The sequence below is a fragment of the Diadema setosum genome, chromosome 9, assembly GCF_964275005.1.
Source record: "Diadema setosum chromosome 9, eeDiaSeto1, whole genome shotgun sequence".
NCBI lineage: Eukaryota > Metazoa > Echinodermata > Echinoidea > Diadematoida > Diadematidae > Diadema > Diadema setosum.
This window is the reverse complement of record NC_092693.1, coordinates 26058107-26085920: the sequence shown is the minus strand read 5'-3', so window position 1 is coordinate 26085920 and position 27814 is coordinate 26058107. Positions and strand designations below refer to the sequence as shown.

Below are 27814 nucleotides of genomic sequence, written 5' to 3'. Positions count from 1 at the left end.
AAAACTGCTGGTCCCGAGGACTTTGTTATAATGGGAGCTCACTGTAACAAATGTCAAATCAAAGCTTTGGTTAATTTGGAACTCTTGTCTTCATATGTCTTCATTACAAAGCATGATTTTCATAATGTAGACCCAGCACATCTTGAACTTAACAACTTTAACTTTTGAACTTACAGGATTTGTGGGATAGACCGTTGATAAATGCTTCTTCAACTTCCTGACTGTCCAATCAAGGAAGCATTCCACTGTTTGGTCACCTATCTCCTGGTTTGGTGCTTTCACAACAAGAGTGAACGGTGAGCCAGCAAGAGCCTCCATGTTTTGCAATGTTTGCATTCAGATCTATGACTAGATGTAATTAGGTCTCATTCCACTTGAAGACAGAAGTTCACGCAATGATGGCATTCAAAGTTATCAACAGCATGTAAACAGGATATATCTAGACCTTCCTCCTCTTTGGCTTTTTGCTGGTGATGGTACAGTGTAGCTTTGCCAAGTGGGCTCTAGATGGTCACACTAAGTTCTTTCACCATTCATATAACCGAACTTGTCGACTGCAGTTCCACTTTTACTTGACACTTGATTCTTGCACCAGTACTTCAGAAGCCTGGATTCCAGAGTGATAGATTCGGTGATCCGCTCATTCCTGATATAGATGGTGAGTGGCCTGGAACATAACTATACAGACTCCAGGAGAAGGTAACAGTTTTAAAAATATTCTATCCCGACAGCTGGTACGTTTTGTCAGTCCTGATCCTGCAGTTTGAAAGAGAAGAAAAGTGCAAACAGACAGTAGTGTCTAGAAAGTCTTCAAAGTTCAAATATCTGTGGTGCTATATAGAGACAAACCCGTGTTGACTCTTGAAGGAATACTGAAAAGATGTCTAGACCATTTCTGTAATGTATGAGAAGACCCTCAATCAAAATTTCCTTTTCCCACAGCCTACTAGTAGTATTACTAGTAAAGAAGTATTTCATTCACCTGCTCTCTTCCTTTAAAGCCACTGTAATGAGAGATTAAAGGAAAATCATATGAAAAAGGTGTCAGAGCTGAGGAAAATGTCTCCTGAAACAGATCAATATGACTTATTACAAGAAATTTGAGCCGAGAAATCGCGAGTTAAAACTGATTAATTCTTTTCACGAATTTTTGTCCTAGTATAGCTGTCTTTTGCGAGCCCTAAATCACGATGTCACAGACTAAACCAAACCCTCTACGAGTGCACATATATAGTTTTAAGGCGTTCCGATGAATCCTCTGTGAAATAAATGCAAAAACTGTGATAATTTTGTCATTTTCAGTGCCCCAATAGCAACATGCGTTACCGACCCTAGTCTTAATTTCTAGCTGTTTTTATTTCGCCTTTATTTCTCTGAGTTACAGCCTGTGTATTGTGCAGAAGCCTGCTGTATTGCGCTAAGCCGAGTGAGGGTGCGTGCTCAATGATTGCCACAAAAAACGGTTCGGGCGTCACAATCGCTGGGTATGCACTCTCACTTGGCTTGCTTCACCTCGGAGAAATAAAGACGAAATAAAAACGTCTGGAAACTACACTACACCGACCCCAGCTTAGCGTGAAAAGTTAGTTTGCAGGCAAAAACCGATGTTTGTCGCGGAAAAAGTCTTTGTACGCTAAACACGCACCACTGGCATTGGCGCCTGTAGCAGTGCTAGTGGTACGTGTAGTAGTCTTAGTGTGCGCAGACACTTCCTCAAAGAATATGGTCATGTCGCAACTAAAATGGCCTGTAAAATTTCATTGATACCACAATTTGATATCACATACTACCTAGTTCCAGAGGGTCCAACCAGGGAGGTGGAAGAAAGATGGAGTGTGCTCTTCTGAGTTTCCTTTGAAGTCATGCGTGGCCCCGACAGCGTTTTTTCCCCCTCCCGTAATCCCATTACTCACGCTCGGCGCACTGCAAGTCGTAAATCTTGTGGCGGAAATCACGACGCGAAATGCATTGTGGTCGGGGAATACAATGGCGTCCTACGGTGTAAGCACAGAACTCATACTCATAGAGTGTATACTGTAAAGCAGTGGTGTAAGCAGTGGTGGTGGTTCTGGCGATCGTGATTTTGACGGAGACGAGTTTGTTGAGGAGGAATTTTTAGCAAATTCAAAATCACATTGACACAGCAACTTAACGAAATTTGATTTGCAATTGAAACTGAAACTCAGAAAGTTAGTTGTACTTGGAAATTGGAGGCCAAGGCAAGGGCAAGGCTCAGGACACTGTTTAATAGCGCAGCGTCACCTCAGCCCCAGGTACGCTGCCTGGCAAAAGCATACCTAACGTTAGTCCTAGGTAGTAGACTCTAGTATTTCACAAACTAGAATCTAACTACTGTTAAACGTTAGATTCTACTTAGCTCCAGAGGGGTACTCTACTACTTTTTAATTCAATTTTTTATAACGTTAGCATGGGGTAGAGTCAAGCCGATTACCGGTATTTACCGATGAATGATCGAGGGAGAGTGAGGCGAAACACTGTATACTAAGCTCTGTTTTTCCCCCTAAAATATACTTACAGCATCATACATCTAGGCTTTTATAGATATCATCTTTAATTCTCTACGGAAAATTATTATAATCAAGGCTGATATGTCTAATTCACACTTTTTAACACTCAACTTTCCATTCCAATATGTATTTACTAGTAACTCAAATTCACCGAAACGGCAACGAACGCTGTCCGGACGCCTACGCGGCGGCCCTACAACAACCCGACAAGTACGCTGAAAAGCCCCAGCTCGCTCGGGTGCAGACGAAAAAAAAAACCGCCTCGGTCTCTATGAAGCACTACTTTTACACTCGAACTGTTTGAAAACACGCCCGAACACGCTCATGTAACTTATATCATTTTGAAGATCAAGGTCAGGCCTACCTCTCTAACTATAAAAAAATTGCGGAAATGTGCGGGATTTCTCATAATCGATACAGAAACAATATGATGACATCTCTAGCGCACAAAACTTACTGCTCAGTAACTCCGTTGTTTGTGTACCGATTTCGCTGGTTCAAACGGCAATCTCCTCAGCACAGTCTGCTGAACCAGCGAAAGGTATAGACATACCACGCTACCCAATTCTTGAGCCATAAGTTGTAGCTTTCGAAGGGGGACGTCTTTCACTGAATGTAATAGACTGCCAAAATTTTGAATATGACGTCATATTGTCGGTGCCACGCATCGCTTCAAAGCCCGATTTTTACGAGCGTGTGTTTATGGAAGGCCTGGAAAGGAGATCATGTTGCGTCACTCTAGTGCGCCGGAGGGTGATGGGTGGACCGATAAGGCCAGATTTTGACATATTTATCACAGAATGAGGGTTGGATTTCAAGACGTTAATCGGTGTAAGACCACTTGATTTTTTTCTCTGAGGGAAGCTCTCAGAGTGCCCTCTCCATCTTTCTTCCACCTCCCTGGTCCAACCGACCACCCCATGCAGTCAAACCTTTTCTGCTGGGTGGGTTGAACGAAGTCAGTTTTTCTGGGTCGCTGCGCCTGGACTAACAGGGCAAAGGAATTTGCGCGCGCATGTAAATTGGGGCCTGGGTACAGGTGGGAACAGGCGGTTAGAGTAATCGAACCAAACCCCTTTGAATGAATGCAAACATTATTGGTACTATTTTTTTTTAGTCTTTATTTTGGCAAGAAAGATGTTTTTCTTTCGTGCCAAAATAAGGACTAAAAGAAAAAAAATAGTACCAAAACATCAAACAGACTACAGCTGTAGCTGTGCACCACAAATGTTCACTTAGACCCCGTTTACAGTGCGGGGCTGGGCTGAGCTGCGGCTGAGCCCAGCCTCATGCGGGGCCGAGCCCTGCAATTTTGTGCGTTTACACTGCCGGGCTCGGCCGCGCTTTTAATTCAAACCTTTCAATATTTTGTCGCAGTGGCGCTCTGCTTGTAAACAAACGCAATTTGGTATAGTCTGGTTTTCAGACCCTTTGCCAACAGGATTCCGTGGCGACGAAGTCGCTGTTCGGGAAAAGGCCTTTGCCGAAGGAAAAATCCTTTGCAGGACAAATCCACCTTAAACTATACTAGTTTTCGACGTTGAGGGGGTTAATATCCTGAATAGCGTAATAGTACAGGCAGAGGGTCTGGAAGCCAGACTAAAATTGGCCACCTATTTGGCCCAGTTTGCGTTTACAGTGAGAAAATGCCGGGCTCGGCCGCGGCCGAGACCACCTCCAGAGCGTGGCCAAATGTGTGGCCAATTTTGGCCCCGCATTTGGCCTTTTGCGCATTTACACTGAAATGAAGGTGGGCTCGGCCGCGGCAAGCCGCGGCCCAGCCCCGCACTGTAAACGGGGTCCTAGCTATGGAAGTGATTACTACATCCCTTCTATCATGATAAAAAAATTTAAAAAATCAGTCAAATGTCTCACGAAAAATACAAAACCTTGTCATGCTTATATGGTGTGAGTGACATCTACTAATAGGACAAAGCCATGCATGCTTCGTGCTGAGCTAGAGCGCAGGGAGGTAGCTCCCTGGCCGGATGAGCCACCAGCTGGGAGTCACATGTTATGTAGAGTTGGTGAGAGCTTGACGACAATCTAAAAGTAGAGAGGTTCTTGTGGGTTCACGCTCGACAAAATTGCATGATTACTCAAAATTCCAAAGAAACTTAATGATCTCTGAACGGTGAAGTTGCTCTGATTGCTAATTTAGTATATTTTATGATCAACAGTTGATTGTTTTCTGCTTGTAAAAGACACAATGATTCCTCATTGAACATAAACTACCGAGTACATCGATCGTCCATGTGTTGCATTCAACCGGGCTAGCAATGGCCGCGTACACATAGCGCATCTGCACACAAGTCATGTATGGACTGCATGCACAGAATACATACGGAATATCGTTGTGGCAGAGTGATTTACAGTGAATGACGGTACTTACAGGGTAAGGGAAACTTGCCGAAACTTTTACAAATTATGTTTACGAACCAAAAGAAAATGAAATTGCTTGAATAAAACGTATGCAAAAATCGTTTCAGTATTTACGGATGTGTGTCAAATGTACCAAGGATGTCCGTCAAAAAAGTGACCGAGGTGTGCGTCACTTTCAACGTCTGTGGTGTGCGTCAATTTCAGCGTTTTGTCCGTCAAAAAAGTGACTGTGGTGTGCGTCAAAAACCACGAATGGTCGGTCAAAAAATTACCATGACGCACCCATGTCCGGGGGTAGTGGGGTGCGTCATTACATTGACAAGTGCATCAGACCTACAAATCATGTGTGTGTATCAATCAAGGACACGCTGCACCAATCATTTCTCATATAATTTTCATATCTTAAATATGCATTAAGAATGTCCTAGTGACACACAATGTAGAATACAAAAGATACACTCAAGACTTCATCTATTTTGGAACTAGGCCCTATAGCACAAAACCATTAAGTGTACCAAACTTGGGCATGTTAGTAAATGTTACTCTAGTATTGTATGTAGACTACGTGTAACTCCGGGGCACTCCTTGCCTTGTACACAGTTTATAGATCTATGTATACTGTGGGAGCGTTGGGGCTGGTCTAACTTGGTAAGCACTGTGCAAGCACCTGTTCTGCTTCATAATGATTATTCATCAGGCAGTAAGATAAGTGCCCAGAACGCTGGATAGGTGCCATATGAACATTGATGAATGTAATAACGTACCGCCGGGAAATGTTAAAATCTCGAAAACTTGCATCAACGGGGAATGTAAAAACGTCTCGCCAGGAGATGGAAAAATGTTCGGTTTTGCTGGGAAATATAAAAATGCTGCCGGAAAATGTAAAAATCATGAATTTCACAATGCAATGCAGATGATGAATATATTCAAGTATTCAAATTGACGCATTTTGTAGTACATAAGGTTAAATTTAACCACGATACTAAGCCTGTCCAGATCCGAAATCCTACAATGCACAGCCCCAACGCTACGCATTGGGGCTGGTCGCAGTTAGATGGTAAGCACTGTTGGGGCACCCATCCTGCTTCATCATGAATAGATCTACGGTATTCATCATCTAACTGTTAGACCCTACATGTATATACCATCGGTACGTAATAGTAACTAATACCGTTGAAATTCATGATTTTTACATCTCCTGGCAGCGTTTTTGTATTTCCGGGCAAAACTGAACATTTTGGCATTATCGTGAAATTTGTCACCAGTGACAAATTTCCATGGCCGGACAACTTCGCACAATCTCACACAATCACAGTTGATCGGTACTACGGTGGGGGTCGTGTCGCGGATCGCGCACGATCCCCGATTGGCAACCTTTCAAATCGCTTGTTCGTTGCGCGATCTCAAGCATGATTATGCATGTATTCAAGGCGTCGACTGTTGCGCGATCTCATTCCAAGTCAACTGTTACGTGATTTCTGTCACCTCCACTTTTCGTAGTGTATAATAAATCGTAATTAACCAGTTATTCCATCAAGCCCACTTTTCCCTTCTCAGTCTTCAAGATCACTCTGCCACTTTTAGAATGTTGCTATCCCATGTGCACATAGGCGAATCACAATACTTGGTATACAACACGACTCATAGATCACAATCAGCCCATACGCTCCTAGCTTGCATCAAAATATCCCATACATGTACGCTGTGACAAATTCCACTATCAGTATTATAGAGAAATTCCTTGACCTTCAAACACTAAATAAGTCGTGGATTGTGTTGTGATTTATCCATGTTGGATAGGATGCATTGACAGGGATTTTATCACCACCACTAATTCCTACTAAACCTATCGTAATTAACCTGTTTATTCCATCAACCCCACTTTTCCATTCTCTTCAAGACCACTCTGCCACTTTCAGAATGTCTCCTATCCAACATAATGAATCAGAGTAGGAAACTCTCTATATACTGATCATGGAATTTGTCACTACCACTTTCCTACTAAACATATCGTAATTAACCCGTTTATTCCATCAACCCCACTTTTCCCTTCTCTTCAAGACCACTCGATCTGCCACTTTCAGAAGGTGTCCTATCCAACATAAACGAATCAGAGTAGGAAACTCGCTATATACTGATCGTGAAATTTGTCACCACCACTTTCCTACTATAAAAACCTATCATAATTAACTTGTTTATTCCATCAACCCCACATTTTCCTTCTCTTCAAGTCCACTCTGCCACTTTCAAATGTTATCCTATCCAACATATATACGAATCACAGTAGGAAACTCTCTATATACTGATCGTGGAATTTGTCACCAGCCTGTGTTAACTGGCACCCAAATCCCATAGGCGGAGACAAATTCCACGATTCGTATAACTAATCGTGGAATTTGTCACCAGCCCGTGTTCATACTGTGTGTCGTTCCTATAGCCCGTGACAGATTCCGCGATAGGCCCCAATACCAGGAAACTCTCAACCAAACTCTCTGTCATTGAATTTGTCACCATATTTGGCCGCTCCTGAACTAAATAATTCGTAATTAAACTGTTTATTCCATCAACCCCACTTTTCCCTTCTCTTAAAGACCACTCTGCCACTTTCAGAATGTCTCCTACCCAACATAAACGAATCAGAGTAGGAAGCTTGCTATATACTGATCGTGGAATTTGTCACCACCACTTTCCTACTAAACCTATCGCAATTAACCTGTTTATTCCATCAACCCCACTTTTCCCTTCTCTTCAAGACCACTCTGCCACTTTCAGAATGTTATCCTATCCAACATATATACGAATCACAGTAGGAAGCTCTCTATATACTGATCGTGGAATTTGTCACCAGCCTGTGCTAACTGGCACCCAAATCCCATAGGCGGAGACAAATTCCACGATTAGTATAACTAATCGTGGAATTTGTCACCAGCCCGTGTTCATAGTGCGTGGCGTTCCTATAGCTGGTGACAGATTCCGCGATAGGCCCTAATACAGGAAACTCTCGACCAAACTCTCTGTCGTTGAATTTGTCACTGGGTCATTCCATCGGGTTGGGGCAAAAATTGTGACATCAGAGTCAAAAAATAGAAGTGTGATAAATGGATTCTTTTGTTTATTCCAAGTTTTGTGGGACAATTCTTCAACTAAATCCACTCAAGGCTTCATAATACTGTCCTTCATATTTGAGTAAACTGAAAAACAAGATTTGACAAAATACCACCATTACATGGACATCATTTATCATCCTTGCTAAGACTATACTTGCTTACCTTCAAAATAAAAGGAGTTGATCTCAATCACTCCTAAGAAACTTTTTACTAACAAAATTGTTAATCACTTTGTTCTACATTCTTCAACATGGTACAAGTATTTTGACAGATAGAGCATCAATAAATGGAACATGAGACTCCTTGTGTATAGCAGTACAGTGAAACCCCGTTATAACGAGTTCGGTTATAACGAGGAACCGCTTATAACGAGGTGATCGCGTCGGTCCCGTTTTCCTTTGCGTGTAAACCTATGGCAGAACGAATCGGTTATAACGAGTTCGGTTATAACGAGATTCCGGTTATAACGAGGACTTTTTCGGCGCATCATGATAAAGAAAAACATAGGAAATTTGATCGGATATAACGAGGTACCATTTGTTGACTTGCCGCTTTTCAAACACGAGACAAATGAAACATTGAAAATCGAATTCACGCTATCCATGTCTTTTTCACGTTTTGCAGAGAACGGTTCCTTCCATGTTTTCTTTTATATCAATAAACCACGCAAAAAACAACACATTAATACCATTCGATGTTCCTACTAAATTATTAAACATAATCACTCGATTTTCTTTTCACACGCGTGCGTAATGTTATAGGTCAGACCACAGCGCAACAAGGGAAAAAAGATAACGCACTCAAAAACTTTTCATGTAGCGACACTCGTGGCAAATATGGAAATTGGAATGCGTGTTCAACTCAACATTATATCCTTTCCATTTGTAGTCCCGACTTCAGTTCTTTTGCTTGTTAGCAAATACGAGTGTATGATTATAGCCGAAATAATTAATGAAATCGCGATCTCGCCTGGTGACAGTAGCGTAAAAATAGTTGAATAACGCAATCCTGTCGCAATTTTCTTAAGAACGGATGGATGCAATGCGAAGGGATTTTCGGCAGATGATAAAGAACGCATCTTTAATCCTTTCGGGCGCAACGACAATACAGTACATTGTATGAGATTACAGCCGAAATGATTCATGAAATCATCGCATTCCCGCTGGGCACCAACAGCGTAAAAATACCCCGCAAGTTACGCTAAACGACGCACGAATGTTACTCTGAAATCATCGCGATCTCCCCGGTTGACAGTAGCGTAAAAATAGTTAAATAACGCATGTTAAGCTACTTAGCCGTTGTTCAGAAAAAGAAACAAACGCATTTAACAATTTAAATAGATCTGGGTTTGTTCATTATCACAATTTTAACAACGCATTTCACAATGAAGATTTTCTTTCTTTCAGAATGGTCTATGAGGAACAGATCTGCGTAAAAAGGATCACAACCTTCTAAATTCAATCCTATCGCTTATTTTTCAAGAACGGATGTACAAAACGCTAAGAGATTTTCGGAAGAAAATAAACAACGCATTTGAATCCTTTCGGGCGCAACGATCATACTTGTATAAGAATACAGCCGAAATGATTCATGAAATTATCGCATTCCCGCTTGACACCAACAGCGTAAAAATACCTCGCAAGTTACGGTAAACAACGCATTTATACAATGTGATTTTAATATAATATAGGCCTATACTTCTCAAGAACATAACGTGCACTATTATGCGAAGAGATTTTCGGAAGAAAAATAAAGAATTAACCTATTTCAACCCCGACTTTTTCGCCTAATTCACAAATAATTTCCCTTTATTCTCTCGATAATAATGATCCATAATTGTGTAATAACAACGCAAAGGATGTTCTTAACTTTCATTGTTGGGTATATTATGACGTCGTGCTTATGTTTTTCTTTGTTTTTGATGCGTACGGTTATAACGAGGTACCGGTTATAACGAGGTAATATCGCCGGTCCCACGGACCTCGTTATAACGGGGTTTCACTGTACCATGTTCTGTGTTCTTTTTTTTTTCTCACCAAGCAAAGAAATTCAATTTATGATGGAATGTAGAACTAGGTAATGAAGAGAAATCATGCCTAAACAGAATGCAATAATTTTCTTTGGAAATACTTGACTACTTTTTCTGGCCTAACCTTCCATTTTTGGTGTTACCACCATTACATGGACATCATGTCTCTGTAACAGAGGTATGATTAGGAGCATTATAACTAAATGTCCATCAAGGTTCATTACAGTACATACCAAATTTCACTTTTTGCCACAGGACCAATTAATACTACTGTTGTACTAGCAGAAAAACACCTTGAATATCAAATTCTTTGCATGGAATAAAAGAACTAAATATTAGAGTTGAAACGAGGAGAATGTAAGAAATTATTTTCAAGTGATATTCAAAATCATACTAATCTTCAAGTTTCCACTTCAGTTTGTCTCTTGAATCATGTCTTCTTCTCTGTAAATACAAAAAACTGTGTTATCTTATAATTTCTAAATCTTTTATTACTTTAAAATGTCAATATCTCTTTCAAGACCTTAAAATACCTTAAAATTTATGCATCTGTTACATGGACATAATGTCCCCGAAATGGTGGTACAATGTCACAGAACTAACAGTCTAATAATGATATAAAACTTATGATACATGAAATGATATCGTATGTACACATGTGTATGGCAAGTATGCATCCTGGTGAAAAAAAAAAATGAACTAGACTTGGAATTTGTCAACACTGACAAATTAGGTGATCCAATCTGTTTGGAAATCAATGATTTGAGTCCTGATCCAAATACAATTATGACCATAAAGGTTTCATCTGTGTTGAGGGGACATTGGCCGTGTGATGTTTGGATTCTCATTTAGAAAAGGGAGTCAGACCTGCCATCTTTGGTACCGAATTCCGTATACACTAACGAAGATACAGAATGAAGTATATTTGACCTTTGACCCCACTTTGCACACCCAAGATGGCATCTGAGCAAAAAGTGATTATTTTATAAAATGATCCTTGTAACATGGTCTTTGCGTGTGAAAAATATGGGAAAGATAGGACATGTATTCACCAAGATACAGGATGAACCAATTATGACCTTTGACCCTAATTTACATACCCAAGATGGTGTTCGATCAAGTAGTTGTTATTTTATGAAATAATGTACGTGACATGAACTAAACATGTGCAAAATATGGGGGTGATAGGGGCTGTTTTTCTTGAGTTATTGCAAAGAAAGTTGCAGAAAGAAAGAAATATCTCAATACATCGAAGATAAGCTTTAATTTCAACCAAGTTTTTTGACGTGATGCCGACGTCGTTAGAAAAAACGAAGGGCACATTAACGATAGCCCAAAGTCTCAGCTACATCATATTAAAATCTGGGAGAAATTCACCGAAGCATAAGTGAGCTAGTGCTCGAAAAAGATAGTCATGTCAATTTTCATTTCCAGAAAAACTGCACTCTCATAGAGATAACACATAAACTGGTCAAATTTGACAAGATTACTTTCAATCCATCTTTACGACGTGATGCCGTCATCCAATCTAAATTTTGTAATTACATTTCTGAAAGACCATTAAATAAGCTACAACATACTGAAATTTAGGTGTAAATCGGCAAAGGATTAGTGAGATACGCTCGAATGAACTTGAAATTTGATGACGTCATTTTGAAAATTTACTTTTTTTTTACTTTATTAAGAAATTTGATATCTTTTAATCATTTTTTCAGCATCGCCAACCCATGAAATGACATGTACAACTCATCAGCTTTCAGAATATGTAAAGAAAATGGGGGTCACCGTCCATCCTGACAAATAAAATTGGATTTAAAATTTGCGTTTTTTTGGCATAGTTGCACTGTATTATCGCCATAGACGCACGCGCGGAATTTCAACTTTGACGGGCCCGTATGACATCATATTAAGTCGGATTGACTTGAAACTTGGTAGAAATATTCCTTGACATTTCAGACATCTGATCTGTGTGAAAAAACGGGAAATTTCTATTGCATATGAGCTGTGCGTGCGTATATGTGTGCGCGCGTATGCGTCCGCCCAATTTCTTCAATTTTTCAAAAAATGCCCCAAATGGTCTGAAACATGTGCAAAAAAAATTTGAGCTCGATTGGAGCATGTAAATATTTCAACATGCGCGTCATAAAAGTAAATATGAATTTTGAGAATATGAATAGAATCTGCTTGACTTGAAATATATGTGACGTAAATTTCATTGAAAAATTCCATTCCATTAATGAGATATGAATGAGAATGTGTTTTCATATAATGACGTCATAGTGACGTCACGGTCGACTGATCACTATGATACATTGTCGTCTTTGGGACACGATACATATATGGTATAAGTTTGAAATTGATAGGAAGAGGACTTTCTGAGTTAACCGCTGCACAACTTTTGTCCAGAAATAAAGAAGAAGAACAAAGAATCAGTACAGATACAGAAGGTGATCCGAGAGGATACTCGGATCACCTAATGAATGCATGGCAAAATGTTTATTTTTGGCACAACTTGTGCATTCCCTCCCCCCTCTATCGCTATATCCTGTTAGATGGACTCTGAGAGAAGTTGCTGATGGCAGTAAACATATCTATTGTAGTAAAGTTAAATGAGTTGAAGTACACATGTTGTAGTTTTTAGGATGGAAAACAATACAGAGTAGGAACAGATGGCAGCAGGACACTCTATGATTGCAGTTACACAAAATTAGATTGTCTATACAGTATAATACCACCATTTCATGGACATCATGTCTTCATAATCATGGTACAAACAACACAGAACCCACCTTCTTTGTTATGGGTAATTCCGTGAAGTTGGGGCACAAAGTGTGACATTTTAGCATAACTCAATACTAATTATGCTATACATATATTGTTTATAGGCTTTACATTTGTATTGAGACCATACATTTTCCTGGAAATTTTGTGCCATTCAGACTCAATTTTGATGAAGTTATTAAAATGATATGTAACGGTGTCCTGTAGCATCGTGATGTGTCCATGTAGCATCGTGATAGTTAAAATCTGGTCCTAAAAGACAAATTAATGCAAGTAGCTTCACCAAAAATTTGATATAATATGCATGATTACTAGATTAGTCAGATAGCTAAATATCTTAACTCTCCTTTCCACAGTTTTACTTTTACAAGAAAATTACACAATGTGTCACTATGCTACGCGGTGTTCACCAAATGTCATAAAAAAGGACACCGCATAGCATCGTGATACATTTTGTAATTTTCTTTTAAAATCAAAACTGTGTGCAGGAAATTTGAGATATTCAGCTATCTCATTCATATCTTGTAAATATGCATATTGCATCAAATTTGGGTCAAGCTAATGGCCATAATTTGTCTCTTAGGACCAAATTTTAAAATATCACGATGCTACATGGACACGTCACGATGCTACAGGACACTGTTACATATTGTTTAATAACTTCATCAAAATTGAGTCTGAATGGCACAAAATATCCAGGAAAATGTGTGGCCTCAATGCAAATGTAAAGCCTACACACAATAAATGTATAGCATAATTAATATTGAGTTATGCTGAAATGTATTATTTGAATATCACGATGCTAAATGGACACTGCCCGAACTTCATGGAATTACCCTTTAGTAAGTTAAAAAAAGACAGTTTGCATGTTGAATAATTCATTACACAAGTAAAGGTAAATGAACACATAGTGAGAAGGTTATTTTGTGCCACAATGTCATTTCTTTTTCTATACAACTGCAAACATTTAGATTTTATGACTTTGTCCGAGCAGTAGATGTGTACAACATGTTGCTTTATTCTCATTCACATAACTTTTTCTTGACCTGGTAAATGAAGGAGAGTAAGAACACATAATGTTAGAGTACTCGATGATTGGTGTTTGACAAAAATAAGTTATTCAACTTATCATTTTGATTTGTATTACTGTTACATGGATATCATGTCCCTGTATAGTCATGTCAAATGGTATTACATTACTAAATTTTGATAGTTGTCCAGTATCAACCACCTGATGCAAACTCGATATAAACTCAAGCGTAGAAATAAATCACATCCAGGCAAGCTTCTAAAATGCATAGCAATGAACAGGTAAAAGTTTGTCTTCCATACACACTTATAACTCTGAGACGTTTGATGCATTACCGAAGAGATGTACGAAAAAATGTACTAGTTTATTTCTCCTAAACTACAAGTACTGTATGTCAAGACATGGCATTACAACGACAGCACATGGTCGATAAGTTCCAAAAATACTGTAGCTTGTTCAGTTTGATTACTTTAATTCTCCTCACTTACATAGACATACAATAGAATTGAATATTAATTGCAATATTATGATGTCATCCCTGAACTTGTAAGTGGATAAAACATTAAATGTGAACATACAAAAAAAAATAATTGTTAAGCACAAATAGTGGTTAAAATGAATACATCATATTTGAAATCTATATATTGCATTAAAAATTAACATTGAAAATAATCACACATGCTTTTGCTTTAACAAATACCAACTCCAAACAAATGTAAGATAAATTTCAAGGATAATGAAATGAAAAAAAAAAATAACACGCGCTGACAGGTTGATCAACATTCTTCATGAAGAAGTTGTGAATCCATCAACTTTTCAGCACTCATCATTCTTCAGTTGTTTTTTATTACTAAAATTGTATTTTATATCAATTTATTTGTTTGGAGAGGGTGAAGTTTGGGGAAGCTAAGTTACCAGAATTATAGACCGATAGATCTAGGCTCTTGTCCGGTGCCCTCATGCAAAATGTACATTGTACTGTCGGCAATACAGTCAGATCCACTCCTGACCACAAAGTTAACAAGAGGCTACCAAGCAAGAGGAACATTGATGGTCTACCAGAATTATAGCTTAAAATTAATTGGACTGTGGCCATGCATCATTATGCACAAAGTAATATTGTTATCCTGACACAAATCCCACAACCAGAATTAATGTTTCAAAGGACATAGAGAGAGTACCTGATCTAGTGGTAGACTACCTGATCGTAGTCGGTTTCTGAGGATTCAGTCCATACTAAATTAACATATTTTGGTGGAAAAAATATGCTTATTGCAAATGAAACATGTTGGCTAACAATCAAAACCTGTCTGTACAGAATTCTAGTAATAAAGATATTACTTTCTTTGAGGCCTTTATAGCAACTCTGGAATAAAAAGGGCAATGTCTCACTTCCAGTTTTCACTTACACGAAAAGAGGTATGTGGGACAGCTATAAGAGATTCTGGAATATTGGGGATAAATTTTTGAACTTAAAAACACTTTCTCCTTGATAGTATGTTGACACATTTTCAAGATGGGTTAACTTGATGTCATGAAACAAGTGTCAATATATATCTCCCACTTATGTCACTTTAAAAAGGAGAACTTCTTGGAAGTCCAATCCACCATTACAAGGACATTGCTGGAAGATCAGCCACTACAGGGCTTCAGAGGGCACAATATCAGATTGATTTATGTGCACATGGTTCTCAGCTTACCTCCCATCCTCCTGATACAGCAAGGTCTCTTCTCCAGTCTCTCTTTTTTGTGCATGCCATGAAATGTGATCCACCATTACAAAATTGGCCAGGACATTGCTCAAAACACCAGTGACCCTCCATTAATTTACAAAACATAGACCTATGTTTTCAAAGCTAATCTTTTGATGAAAAGTTGCCTACCACCTGCCCTTTGCAACTGATTGACAAATTGCCCTGCATCAATGTCGATGTAGGGCAATCTGTCAATCAGTTGCAGTGAAAACATCTCGACGGAAGAATTTCACCTGCCCTTTATTTCTGACACATAACCATGGAAAGGATGATTTATGAATGCAAGTAATCTACCACAATACCACCATTACCAAAAAAGTTCAACTTGGACATCGCATGTAATGGTGTTATGCCTGTGGTTGAGGAATGATTTATGACTTGAAGTCCCTTTTCATTTGCTATCCTATTACTGTTTTATTGATAAACAAATGTTGCTTTATCAATTGTGACCATCTGATTCTGACTTTGTTTATCTGTTAATCAGATATCTTCAACTGAAAACAACCCTTTTAGATGTCACACTTGGTACCCAAAAAGAGCATGGACATCATCAATAAAAGACACACCGGCACCAACTCTTGTGGTTCAACATTTTTATTTCTGCATAAAGTAATCACCAACACAACTACCTTCCCACAAAACCACATTGCAACATCAAATACCAAATGAAATTTTCAGGATAAAGCGAACAATTCCTTAGGAACACAAAAAAGTGCTGTTGCCCCAACCCCGTCGAATGACCCCACTATATTCGGCCGCTCCTGAACTAAATAAATCGTAATTAACCTGTTTATTCCATCAACCCCACTTTTCCCTTCTCTTCAAGACCACTCTGCCACTTTCAGAATGTTTCCTATCCAACATAAACGAATCAGAGTAGGAAACTCGGTATATACTGATTGTGGAATTTGTCACCACCACTTTCCTACTAAACCTATCGTAATTAACCCGTTTATTCCATCAACCCCACTTTTCCCTTCTCTTCAAGACCACTCTGCCACTTTCACAATGTTATCCTATCCAACATATATACGAATCACAGCAGGAAACTCTCTATATACTGATCGTGGAATTTGTCACCAGCCCGCGTTAACTGGTACCCAAATCCCATAGGCGGAGACAAATTCCACGATTAGTACCAACTAATCGTGGAATTTGTCACCAGCCTGTGTTTACTGCGTGGCGTTCCTATAGGCGGTGACAGATTCCGCGACTCTCGATAAACTCGCTGCTCGTGGAATTTGTCACCACTTACAAACTAAATAAATCATCGTAATTAATCTGTTTATTTTCCATCAACTCCGCTTTTCCCTTCTCTTCAAGACCACTCTGCCACTTTTAGAATGTTATCTTATCCAACATGAATAAATATAGATCACAATTCACGACTTATTTAGTGTACGGAGACTTGGTAAACTTTCTATTCTACAACCCTAAGGCTACTGATTGTGGAATTTGTCACCAGGCCGTGTTGGTTAACTGCAGCCAAAATCCACGATCAGTATCCTAGAGAGTTTGCCGAGAGATTGTGGAATTTGTCACCACCTATGGCATTTTGGATGCAGTTAATACGGGCTGGTGACAAATTCCATGATCAGTATATAAGAGAGTTCCTATGAGAATTTCTACATAAAAATATGTGTGTCTGAGCATTCATCGTAAAGGGAAATGCGTGTTGGAAATCTGTCAACGCTTGCCTCTTGTAAGTTGCACGAGGAGAGCTTCGCACGCACAGAAAAATAGCTTTCATTCAAAATCACGGAAGTGTGCAAGCGGTCTGATATTCGGGTAAAAAAATTTACGTGTTAAAAGATGTTACCAGTGACAGCAGAAAACACGATATGGCCAACATTTTTCCATCTCCCGGCGAGACGTTTTTACATTCCCCGTTGATGCAATTTTTCGAAATTTTTACATTTCCTGGCGATACGTTTTTACATTGGCACATCAATGTTCATATGGCCAATGCCATGGCAATGGCCAATGCGTAAAGTGCCACGCAAAAGTTGCATCCATCCCCTCCTAGTAGAAGAACCTAGTATAAATTTTATATCTCCGGAGGATAGTGATAACGTAAAAAAAGTAAAAGACTCCTCCGGGCAGACGGATCTTTCTAAGCTAGCACTAGTAGCAGAACCAGAACAGAGGTTCCACACACGCATTCCGGATTCTGTGACCGTGTCGACGCTCTTGCGATCTTGTGGTCAAACAACAGTGAACAGACACGTCACATTAGTGACGTTGGTAGAAGCCCTTTCTATGTAGTCTAGGCCTAAACGTTTTACATAGAAATAGGTCGCTGACTTTTGATCCATGTAAACACGGTCTGAACAAAGCAATAAATTTAGATCCAGCTCTAGATTCTAGAATACAGGTGTCTAAATTTTATATAACTCTGGTTTAGATATAGATTTTACGTCAGAACGAAGTCTGTAGATAAGTAATTACCTCATAAACCCAGTGTCATAAGCAACCATCGTCCGTTTGCATGCTCCGCTAGCTGCTCTCGTTGTATGCGTTGCATACTAGTATATGAAAGCGTTAAGCGTAACCATAAGATCGTAAAAAGCAAGGAGTATAAACAGAGGCGCACTAGCACTATACTCTTCGCTATGAAGTACCGTACCCTAAAGCTACACAGTACAGTACGTACTAGCACAGGATCTTTGATACTAGTATAACATAACACGGGCGGCGCGGCGTCGGCGACGAGCGAGTACGTAGCAAAGAGAAGCGCACGCGTACGTAGGTCAACGTACGCATATGGAAGGCCATCGCCGCCAAAACGCGTGTCAAACCATACGCATACATGTCAGAACGTACGCATGCCTATTTCATAACGTACGCATGGTTCTGTCATAACATACGCATGGGACATTTGCTATCATTTTTCAATGAAATTCCTAACGTACGCATGCTTCTGTCATAACGTACGCGTGGTCTTGCCATTACATACGCATGGATTCGGAAAAAATGGCACACTCTCAGCAACGGCGTAAATCCGTACTGAGGAGTGGGGGGGGGGGGATGGTCACCATCACCACGATCACAAGCCCATAGCCGGACCGGCGCAGGATTGGGGGGTGGGGGGGGGGGGAGCGGGATCGGATGTCCCACTCTTTTGCAAAAATATAAAGTGGGAGGAGAATGGCAGCAAAAATATGAAGACTTTTTGTTCTTGTTGTTGCTTTTTTTTTTGCTTGTCAGATGACTTGCGGCAGAAAATCAGTTTGTTTTTGAAATATCTGTGAGAGGGAACGGAGCGACCGAACGGGGGGAGGGTGTGTATGGGGGGGGGGGGTGTATCCCTCTCCCACACGAGGAAGATTTTGCATTTTAAGACCTGAAATTTAGCGATCTGGTGCACACGTTTGGTGAAATTTTGTTGTTTTTTTTCTTAAAAAAACCCAATAGAAAATGAAATATTCACAATATATTATTGAATGACTAAATCGTGGTATTTCAGCTCTTGCTCCGCCTGTGCGACATCACTGCGAAGGCCTACTAAATAGTGGGGCCTATCACCGGCGTAGACAGGATTTGATCTTAGGGGGAGCAGTTATGAGATCGTGAGGGAGCGAAGCAAGCAAGGGGGGGGGGGAGGGTATGGTAGGGGGGTTTCCCCCTCCCACGGTGAAATCTTTTTACATTGAAAATTTTGACATTTTACTGTCAAAAAACTGCCGTTTGTAGCTATATTCTTCGCTTTGGAAACTAAGGGGGGGGGGGGGGGCACGCCGGGCCAACTGCCGGCAATTATTGGCAGCAACATCAGGAGAATGGCATAACGATTAAATGCGAGCGAGCGAAGCGAGTGAGCTTGAAAATTTTGATATTTTACAGTCCCAAAAACTGTCCTTTGTGGCTGTATTATTTCGCTTTGGAAATCAAGGGGGGCGCATCAGGTGAAAACTGCTGGCAGTTACTGGCAGCAACATCAGGAGAATGGCATAATGATTAAATGCGAGTGAGCTTGAAAATTTTGACATTTTACAGTCCCCAAAACTGTCGTTTGTGGCTGTATTTTTTCGCTTTGGAAATTAAGGAGGCGCACCGGGCGAAAACTACTGGCAATTTCTAGCAGCAACATCAGGAGAATGGCATGATTAAATGCGAGCGAGCGAAGCGAGCTTGCTTCAAAATTTTGACATTTTACAGTCCAAAAACTGCCGTTTGTAGCTATATTTTTTCGCTTGGGAAATTAAGGGGGGCGCATCGGGCGAAAACTGCTGGCAATTACTGGCTGCAACATCAGGAGAATGGTATAATGATTAAATGCGAGCGAGCAAAGCGAGCGAGCTTCAAAATTTTGACATTCTACAGTCCAAAAACTGTCGTTTGTAGCTATATATTTCGCTTTGGAAATTAAGGGGGCGCACCGGGCGCAACTGCTGTCAGTCACTGGCAGCAACATCAGGAGAATGGCATAGCGATTAATGCGAGCGAGCGGAGCGAGCGAGCTTTAAAATTTTGACATTTTACACTCCAAAAACTGCCATTTGTGGCTATATTTTTCGCTTTTGTTTGTCCCACTTTTATGGGGGAACCATTCCCCCCTCCCCCCCCCCATCGACGCCTCTGCATATGAGGGTGCTTTTGTTAAGTGAGAGATCTGCTGCACACTCTTTGATAAATTAGGGAAATATACGTCAATCTCAAAAGTGTACAAAGTCTATCGAAAGGGATCCTGTATAGCGGAGCTTTTGCATGTTTAAGATTGCAATACAACTATCTGGTGCATAGTTCTGGCGATATTTGGACAATTTTCCATTAAGAAGGTTCGAGATTTGTCCTCATCTCGGGAATTGCTTGGGGGATAATGATTTGTCTGCCTAAACACTTCCGTAGGGGCGGGCAGATGCCCCTTTGCCCCCCCCCCCCCCCCCCGAGATAGATTCGACGCCCCTGATCTTCCCTGGGTATGCCCATAGATGTATCCTGACTGAGTCACCAGTCACTGTCGTTTCTCAGGAATGATTCAGGAAATGGAGGGGGTTCAATTATGGCGATATAGTTTTTTTTTATTGTTTGTTTGTTTGTTTTCGTACATATTTTGCAGATGGTCCCAAGTTACTCGCGTCATAGCATGTTTACATGTAGGCCTATACTATGTGACGTTGTCAACGTCTGAGCCATACCTTACATTGTACAGTATCGTCGGCCTCATGCCAAAAGGGCACTATTAGTGTACAAAGTCTATGGTGTTAAGGCCCTTTTGGCATAAGGCAGACGGTTATGTCGATGTTACTTTCTTCGCGAGCGAGCGAAGCGAGCGAGCGCTTGAGAAAATTATGTATACATTTTCCTACAAGATAGAATACTGTTCAGCTCTGTTACCTGTCTGAAGGCCGGTGTACAAACGTCACGCAATATGCCAAAATAAAGATACAATCACATTTCTGCTTCCTCCATTTTTTTTTCAAAATTCAGGGGGGATGATTGTACAGGCCATCCCCCCTCCTCCATTTCAGGGGGGGGGGGGATATATCGCCCCATCCCCCCCCCCGGGATTTACGCCCATGACTCTCAGACAGAACCAAGCGTATGTAATGAATGAACGATGCGTACGTAATGACAGAGAAACGCGTACGTTATGACGAAACCATGCGTACGTTATTACGGAACCATGCGTTCGTAATGACTCGACGATGCGTACGTAGTGCATTATATATTTTTCTGTAGCTATTATGATCTCGCACAACCAGTGAGAAAGCCATTATAAGTTAATATATCAGTCCGGTTTAGTTCAATTCACAATCGGACTTTATTCTCTTGTCTGCATTGAACGTATTTCATATGAAAAAGAGTATTCTTTTTATTTTTTTCCGGAACAATAAGGCGCACAATCAGTACATTCATATAAGTAAAATTGAATAAACAGTAGTCTGATGACAGAATGCAAAATTGTGTTGATTTTAACAATTCAGGATAGAGGAATAAACGGTGATCTACTAGTAACTGGTTCATGGTAGAATGATTTTGGCGGGATTGGAATGCAGAAGTCTGTCGTTATAAATAGGCTAATAACCTGAAGAGACGACAGTCTGAAGAAAAGAGTTTTAAAAAAATAATAGGGAACTGAAAGTACAAGCAAACGAGAAAACCATATCATTTAATATTCTGGAGTTTTGCATTGCGTTGATAAAAATAGATTGTCAAGTATAAAGGGATGAAGTGAGTGCAAATTGCCTTAAACTATAGGCGTGAATTTTTCCTGAATGGTTTGATGTTTAATACATTCGTGAATAGTGATCCGAAATATCAAATGCATAAAGCATTTCGTGAATGACATGATTAGATGTTTTCTGATCTTTAGAGTTTGATATGCTTTGTCATGGGAGATTTGGAAAAAAAAAAAAACAAAAACCACAAACAAACAAAGGTGTCGCGCACGATTTGATTCGTTCCGGCAGCGATTTCTATTAACTGCAAGGTCCATGGTATGAGATAGAACTATGGAAGAGGAGTTGCTTCGGATTATTGAAAACGAAACTCTTTGTAATGACGTGTGGGATAGGAGGTTGATATTGCAGTTGCGGATGAATGTATCCTGGAAGAAATGAAGTAATTATGTTGATGTGCTTTAACATAGCAGACTGGTAGGTACAGAGGTCATGCACTCTCATAGTTCTATAGTTGTTTTGATAAAGGAGAGGTATGAGCTAAATAGACAGAATGCATATATACACATTGATATGTCCTTTTCTGTACGAGAAATAACGCATCAATGTTGGATTTGTTACAGTAACTCCATACAGTAGGCTATAACAGAAGTTGAGCCATGGTGAAACAAGATAGTTACTCGGTTGAAAAGCAAAATATTTTCGCGGCAAGATATTGTCGTGACTTGGAGCCGACGGTCTTTTTTCGTGGCACAAAACGTTCGCGAATCGCCACTGGCATTCAGTGCATATGGTATAGTAGGCAAAAATTGTCGCGTGTATTTTCATTTCGGAAACCTTGACTCGCGAAATTTTGCGAATTGATAATGCACGCGAACATATCTGGTGTTCTAGGATAAATAAAATAATCATCAGGAAGACTTCTTTTTTTTTTTTTGGGGGGGGGGGGAGGAGGGGTCAATTTGATAAAGTGTTTCACAATTGCAATTGATATTGCTCTACATCAACGTATAAATAGGCACCGAATTAATCAGTGTTAAGTAGTAGCCACGATAAGAAATAATCAAAGGCCTACATATTCGGGCGGGATTCAAATCTACGACCTCCTGCGACCTCTATGACCTCTTGCGACCTCTACGACCTCCTGCGACCTATACTGCAACCTTAATTGCACAAAAATCTATAAGACATAATGGACCAGACCTTTGGAACACACCTCCAGATTATGTTAAATCATGTAAAACGTATTCTTTTAAAGCTAGATTGAAAAACTATGTTACTGTCAGATTACAATCAATGAATATTGAATCTGAATAAAAATTTTGTTTTGTTTATGGCATTTATTTTCTTAATTGAACACAAATTTTCCTTTGCCGTCCATGAATTTTTTTTTAATGTTTCTGCTCAATATCGGGGATATGCATGCCCAAATAAGAGATGAATAATATCTTAGAACGCTTCAGAGACACTATCTGTGTCTGCGCATAATGATAAATCGTCTCATGTTTCTGTGATTAATTCGTCGTTGAACAATTACATTTTTTTTTTCTAATGAAGATGAAATTTGCACTTCGTCTCAAGTTTTGTTGGTATAAGTAAAGAAATTCTGTGTGTCGTCAATACATATAGGTATATAATGTAGATGATCAGAAATGTAAGTTAAAATATAATCTATTAACGTTGGTAAACTGATTCTCGCCGATGTATATACTGCATAGTTTATTGTTATAGATATTCTCGTATATTCCGCAGATCAATATTAGAATTGCCCGTCAAAATTTCATCTCTGTTTTCTTAAATAGTAATTGAGGCAAATAAAAAACAAATGTGAGTTAGAGGATAATTCATTTGGAAAATAAACGTGCGTAGTAGAAGCGTCCACCTTGTGAACGATGCTACGATACAGATCAACAGCTTCTGAGGAGTTATAAAGCGTAGGCAGTGCATGGCGTAACTGGGGGGGGGGGGACGGGACGTGCCCCCCCATCCGCTGGTAAATAAACCCCCAAAACAAAAACCAAAAACCAAAAAAGACCTCACCAAAATGGTAAATCAAGGGTTAGTAAACTGCTTTTGAAATCGACATGAAAGGGTCATCAAGAAATAAGATATTTTTCTAAGATTTCTTTTAACCATGATTAAAGAGGTATATAGTGTGGAACATTGTTCAAAAAGCCTGGAACCGACAAAAGATTGTGATTCAGCGTGATTCCTGGTTGGCATTCTGAATATAAGCAGGATGTGCGCAGTGTACTCAGAACATCCGAACGGCAATGTTGCGCAATGTGATATAGAATGTACAGCTTTGAACCGTACGCTTCGTTATCAAAGCTAGCTCATTGATTTTGCAGTGTTGCTTTACATACTATAGTCTATCTTAAAATGCCTTGCATTGCCAATAATAAAACTTGACCTGGGCTATTTCCTAACCTTTCCATGTATATAAAACATGTACACAAACACAAACCATTTGGGGATGCTATAAAGTGCAGATTTTTGATATCATTCCCCGCTTGGTCACTTCGACGCCCCCTCGCCGGTCATACTTCCCCCAATCACGAACATAAACCGACATCCTTGACTACAAGGGGTAGATCAAGAGGGGCGCACTGGGCGCCCCCCCCCCTCTTAATTTCCAAAGCGAAAATATAGCTACAAACGGCAGTTTTTGGACTGTAAAATGTCAAAATTTTAAAGCTCGCTCGCTCCGCTCGCTCGCATTTAATCGCTATGCCATTCTCCTGATGTTGCTGCCAGTTATTACCAGCAGTTGCGCCCGGTGCACCCTCCGTAATTTCCATAGCGAAAAAGTGTAGCTACAAACGGCAGTTTTGGGACTGTAATATGTCAAAATGTTCAAGCTTGCTCGCCCCGCTCGCTCGCATATAATCGTTATGCCATTCTCCTGATGTTGCTGCCAGTAATTGCCCCCCTTAAATTCCAAAGCGAAAAAAACATAGCTACAAACGGCAGTTTTGGGACGGTAAAATGTCAAAATTTTCAAGCTCGCTAGCTCCACTTGCTCGCATTGATATTGTTATGCATTTTTTTTTATTCAAGTTCCATATTCCACATTCCATATTCAGGTTTCATATTCCATTTGATTTCGGAGTAAAATATGTATAACACAACATTCAATTTCAGACATAATTTCACAAATGTATAAGGACATGTAATAAAATGATGTGTAAATATGAGGAACCTACTAAAAAGCAATGCTTGTAGGATGTAGGTTCCAAAGAAATGATATAAGCGTTTAGTACAACATGCTAATTACAAAAGATGACGAAACACAAGCGAAAATCGGTATGTCGAGATTATAATAAACGCTACGGAATGTACAAAATAGTTTATGATGTTCAAGGTAAAACTCAGGGATTCAATGCTCCATAAAATTGCACTATTGGTCAAAGAAATGTGGTCAAATGAAGTCACCCGAGCGAGGCATCATTGCGAATAAGAACAGATATATCAAAATGGTCACAGCAAGTAACTATACATAAGATTTTAAAAAAATTGGCTTTTAGATTTTGCTTAAAGGAACTTAGAGAACTTGATTGAAGCCGAACAGAATCTAACTCATTCCAGAAAGAATTCTCCTGATGTTGCTGCCAGTAATTTGTCGTTTCACACCGTCATTCCATAATCCATGTAAGGAAAACTTATAATGTTGCTCAATGACTGCTCTGTGGAATGTATCACATTCCGTTATGTATTGCAGTCCCCATTAAGTTTGCAGACTGACATCGCACGCACGCACACACACACACATACACACGCACGCACCCACAAGCATACACACCCTCAAAAATTACTTTTCCACGAGGTGACCCCCCCCCCCAATGTCTCGACCCACGGTACGCCACTGAGCGAAGGTGTGACTAACTATAAGTGCTTGTGATCAGAATGTGGGTGAATTGGTCTGTATGAAAGCCTGATTTGAGGGAGATCACATTGACAATAATAATACACGATATACCCTGTGTCGAGAATTAGAGTAGTTTATCGACTTGTGTCACGAACATGTTACGCACACTACCCGAAGATTGCAAATTTTGAAAAGGTGATAGCCCTAGTAGTTTTGCTTCGTTCGCGTGCTATCAAAATCTTCATGCCACTGCTGAGTACACAATGTCTTCCGTGGCTGTGGCACAACGTCCTACGCCGAGATATGTAGTAAAAAAAAGCAAACCTCAAAACACAACAAAGTTCGTGTAAAAAAAGAATATCAATTATTGCAGTGGACACTTGTGGGTAAGCAGGTAACGTTACTTCAGTGGTAAGACATATCTGTCAATCGCTACTGTCCATCTATACTCTGAACCAATGTGCTAGAAATGGGAAAATTAGATTACAAATCACGATCCACCTGCCACAGTATTTGCTTTCTCTTGTAAAGTACGTGCAAATGAGATTACCTGAGCGATCATTTCCCAATAATCATAAACTACCGCTGCACACGCATTTTCTTTCTTTTCTTTTCTTTTCTTTTTTTTTTGTTGTTGTTGCATATTTCCTGATCTAAGAGAGTTGTTATCTTCTGCGCATGTAGTTTCTAGATTTTCAAAACGTAGCATTATTTCCATCCAGGCTGAATATTTTATATTATGAAGGATATGGCAATATGATCAAAGCAGGAAAGCATATTTACAGCAAAAAGTTATTGTGACGCCTTTGACAGAAACAGGTGCATGAATTGATTAACAAGCGATGAATGTCAATGAGTAGTATGTCCATGGTTATAATCACATAATTATAAGCTTCATTGACGAAATTGCTCGGAAAATGATAATATAGGCTTTCCAGTGAGGATATACAGTTTCAAATATTTTCACAACATTATGCCTCAGATTTATGATTGAACTTTGCACATTATTTTGGACAGGATTTACTTCTGTTCCATGTGCTTTACCATCAGGTAAAATTTCATTTCATTGAATAAACAGACAAGCGAAATATTGAAATTGAAATTGAAAGGGTATTTTATTGAATAATGTCCTTTGCAGCCCGCAGGCTGGATTGCAGACATTTTACAGAAATAAGCACGATTACTGTAAAATATGAACAAGATTCTATAAATACATAGAATGAAAAAAAAATCAGACATATTCGTTACACAATATTAACATTTAAAACAAAACAAACACATATCATACATGTAAAATTTCTAATATCACTATTCTCATTGCCATAAATAATCACGATTACTTTAAAAAAACCCTGTAAATTCAACTTCTTTCTCATTTTCCTCTATTTTCCTTTTTCTCTTCCTTTTGTGTTCTTCTTATTCTTCATTTTCTCGCTCCTTTTTTTTTTTTAGCTTTACATTATCCAACTTTCACTTTTTTCCCTTCAACCTCATTTAATTCACTAACAATATCCAAAACTAATCATCATTATCATAACCACACATTTTAATATCATTACAACAAAATCCCCGTTTACAGTATTACTATAACAACAATCAATATCACATTCATCCCCCCAAGAAAATCCTTATATATTATCACTGTTACTTAAAACATTGCGTTCATATATCAAAACAATTGTTCAAACATAAAGAAGAAAAAAAAAATCATATATCACAGATCACATAACACAGAACATAAGAAGGCGGGTATTGCACTATATGTGTACGGCAGTATTGCACTGGCTGAGTCAGAAAAGTTTGCCTGAGACTTTAAAAAATGGCACATGGCATATGAGGAAAAAAAATGAAAATTGGAGATAAAATCAGTAATGAACATAAAAACATATTCTGTGCTTATATTGCATATACTGCCGACATTATGCTAGTGCTCAAAAGAATCTTCAGATTGCTTAGGAAGACGGCGGCATAGAATCCCAATCGCCAAAGCCACAAATGCACCTGTGGAATTCTTTTGTGAATCCATACAAAATTGACGGCTGTTTGAATAGTTACTGCCAGTTGGAACTCTTGTTCTTGAACCTCCTTAATTGGTATCACATAGGGACTACCGCCAAATTGGTCATTCCAACATACCCGCTATATATTGCTCACGAAATGAAAAGACTATGCGTACGTAATGACGAGACCATACGCACGTAATGACAAGACCA

The 27814-nt window shown here is 39.5% G+C and overlaps 1 protein-coding gene across 2 annotated transcripts in view; it reads right to left on the bottom strand.

The window, feature by feature from the left end:
- Window positions 1-27814, bottom strand: part of LOC140232533 (homocysteine-responsive endoplasmic reticulum-resident ubiquitin-like domain member 2 protein) — a 113386-nt gene that overhangs the window by 62792 nt on the left and 22780 nt on the right. Inside the window, exons 1-2 of one of the 2 annotated variants that reach the window (XM_072312629.1) lie at window positions 18060-18105; window positions 175-756 (exon numbers count right to left, since the gene is read on the bottom strand). In XM_072312629.1, coding sequence (XP_072168730.1) covers window positions 175-336 — 162 coding nt within the window. In that variant the 5' untranslated portion in view covers window positions 337-756; window positions 18060-18105. Of the gene's footprint in view, window positions 1-174; window positions 757-18059; window positions 18106-27814 lie in introns of those variants that run through there. The other variant, XM_072312631.1, reaches the window with a different exon arrangement.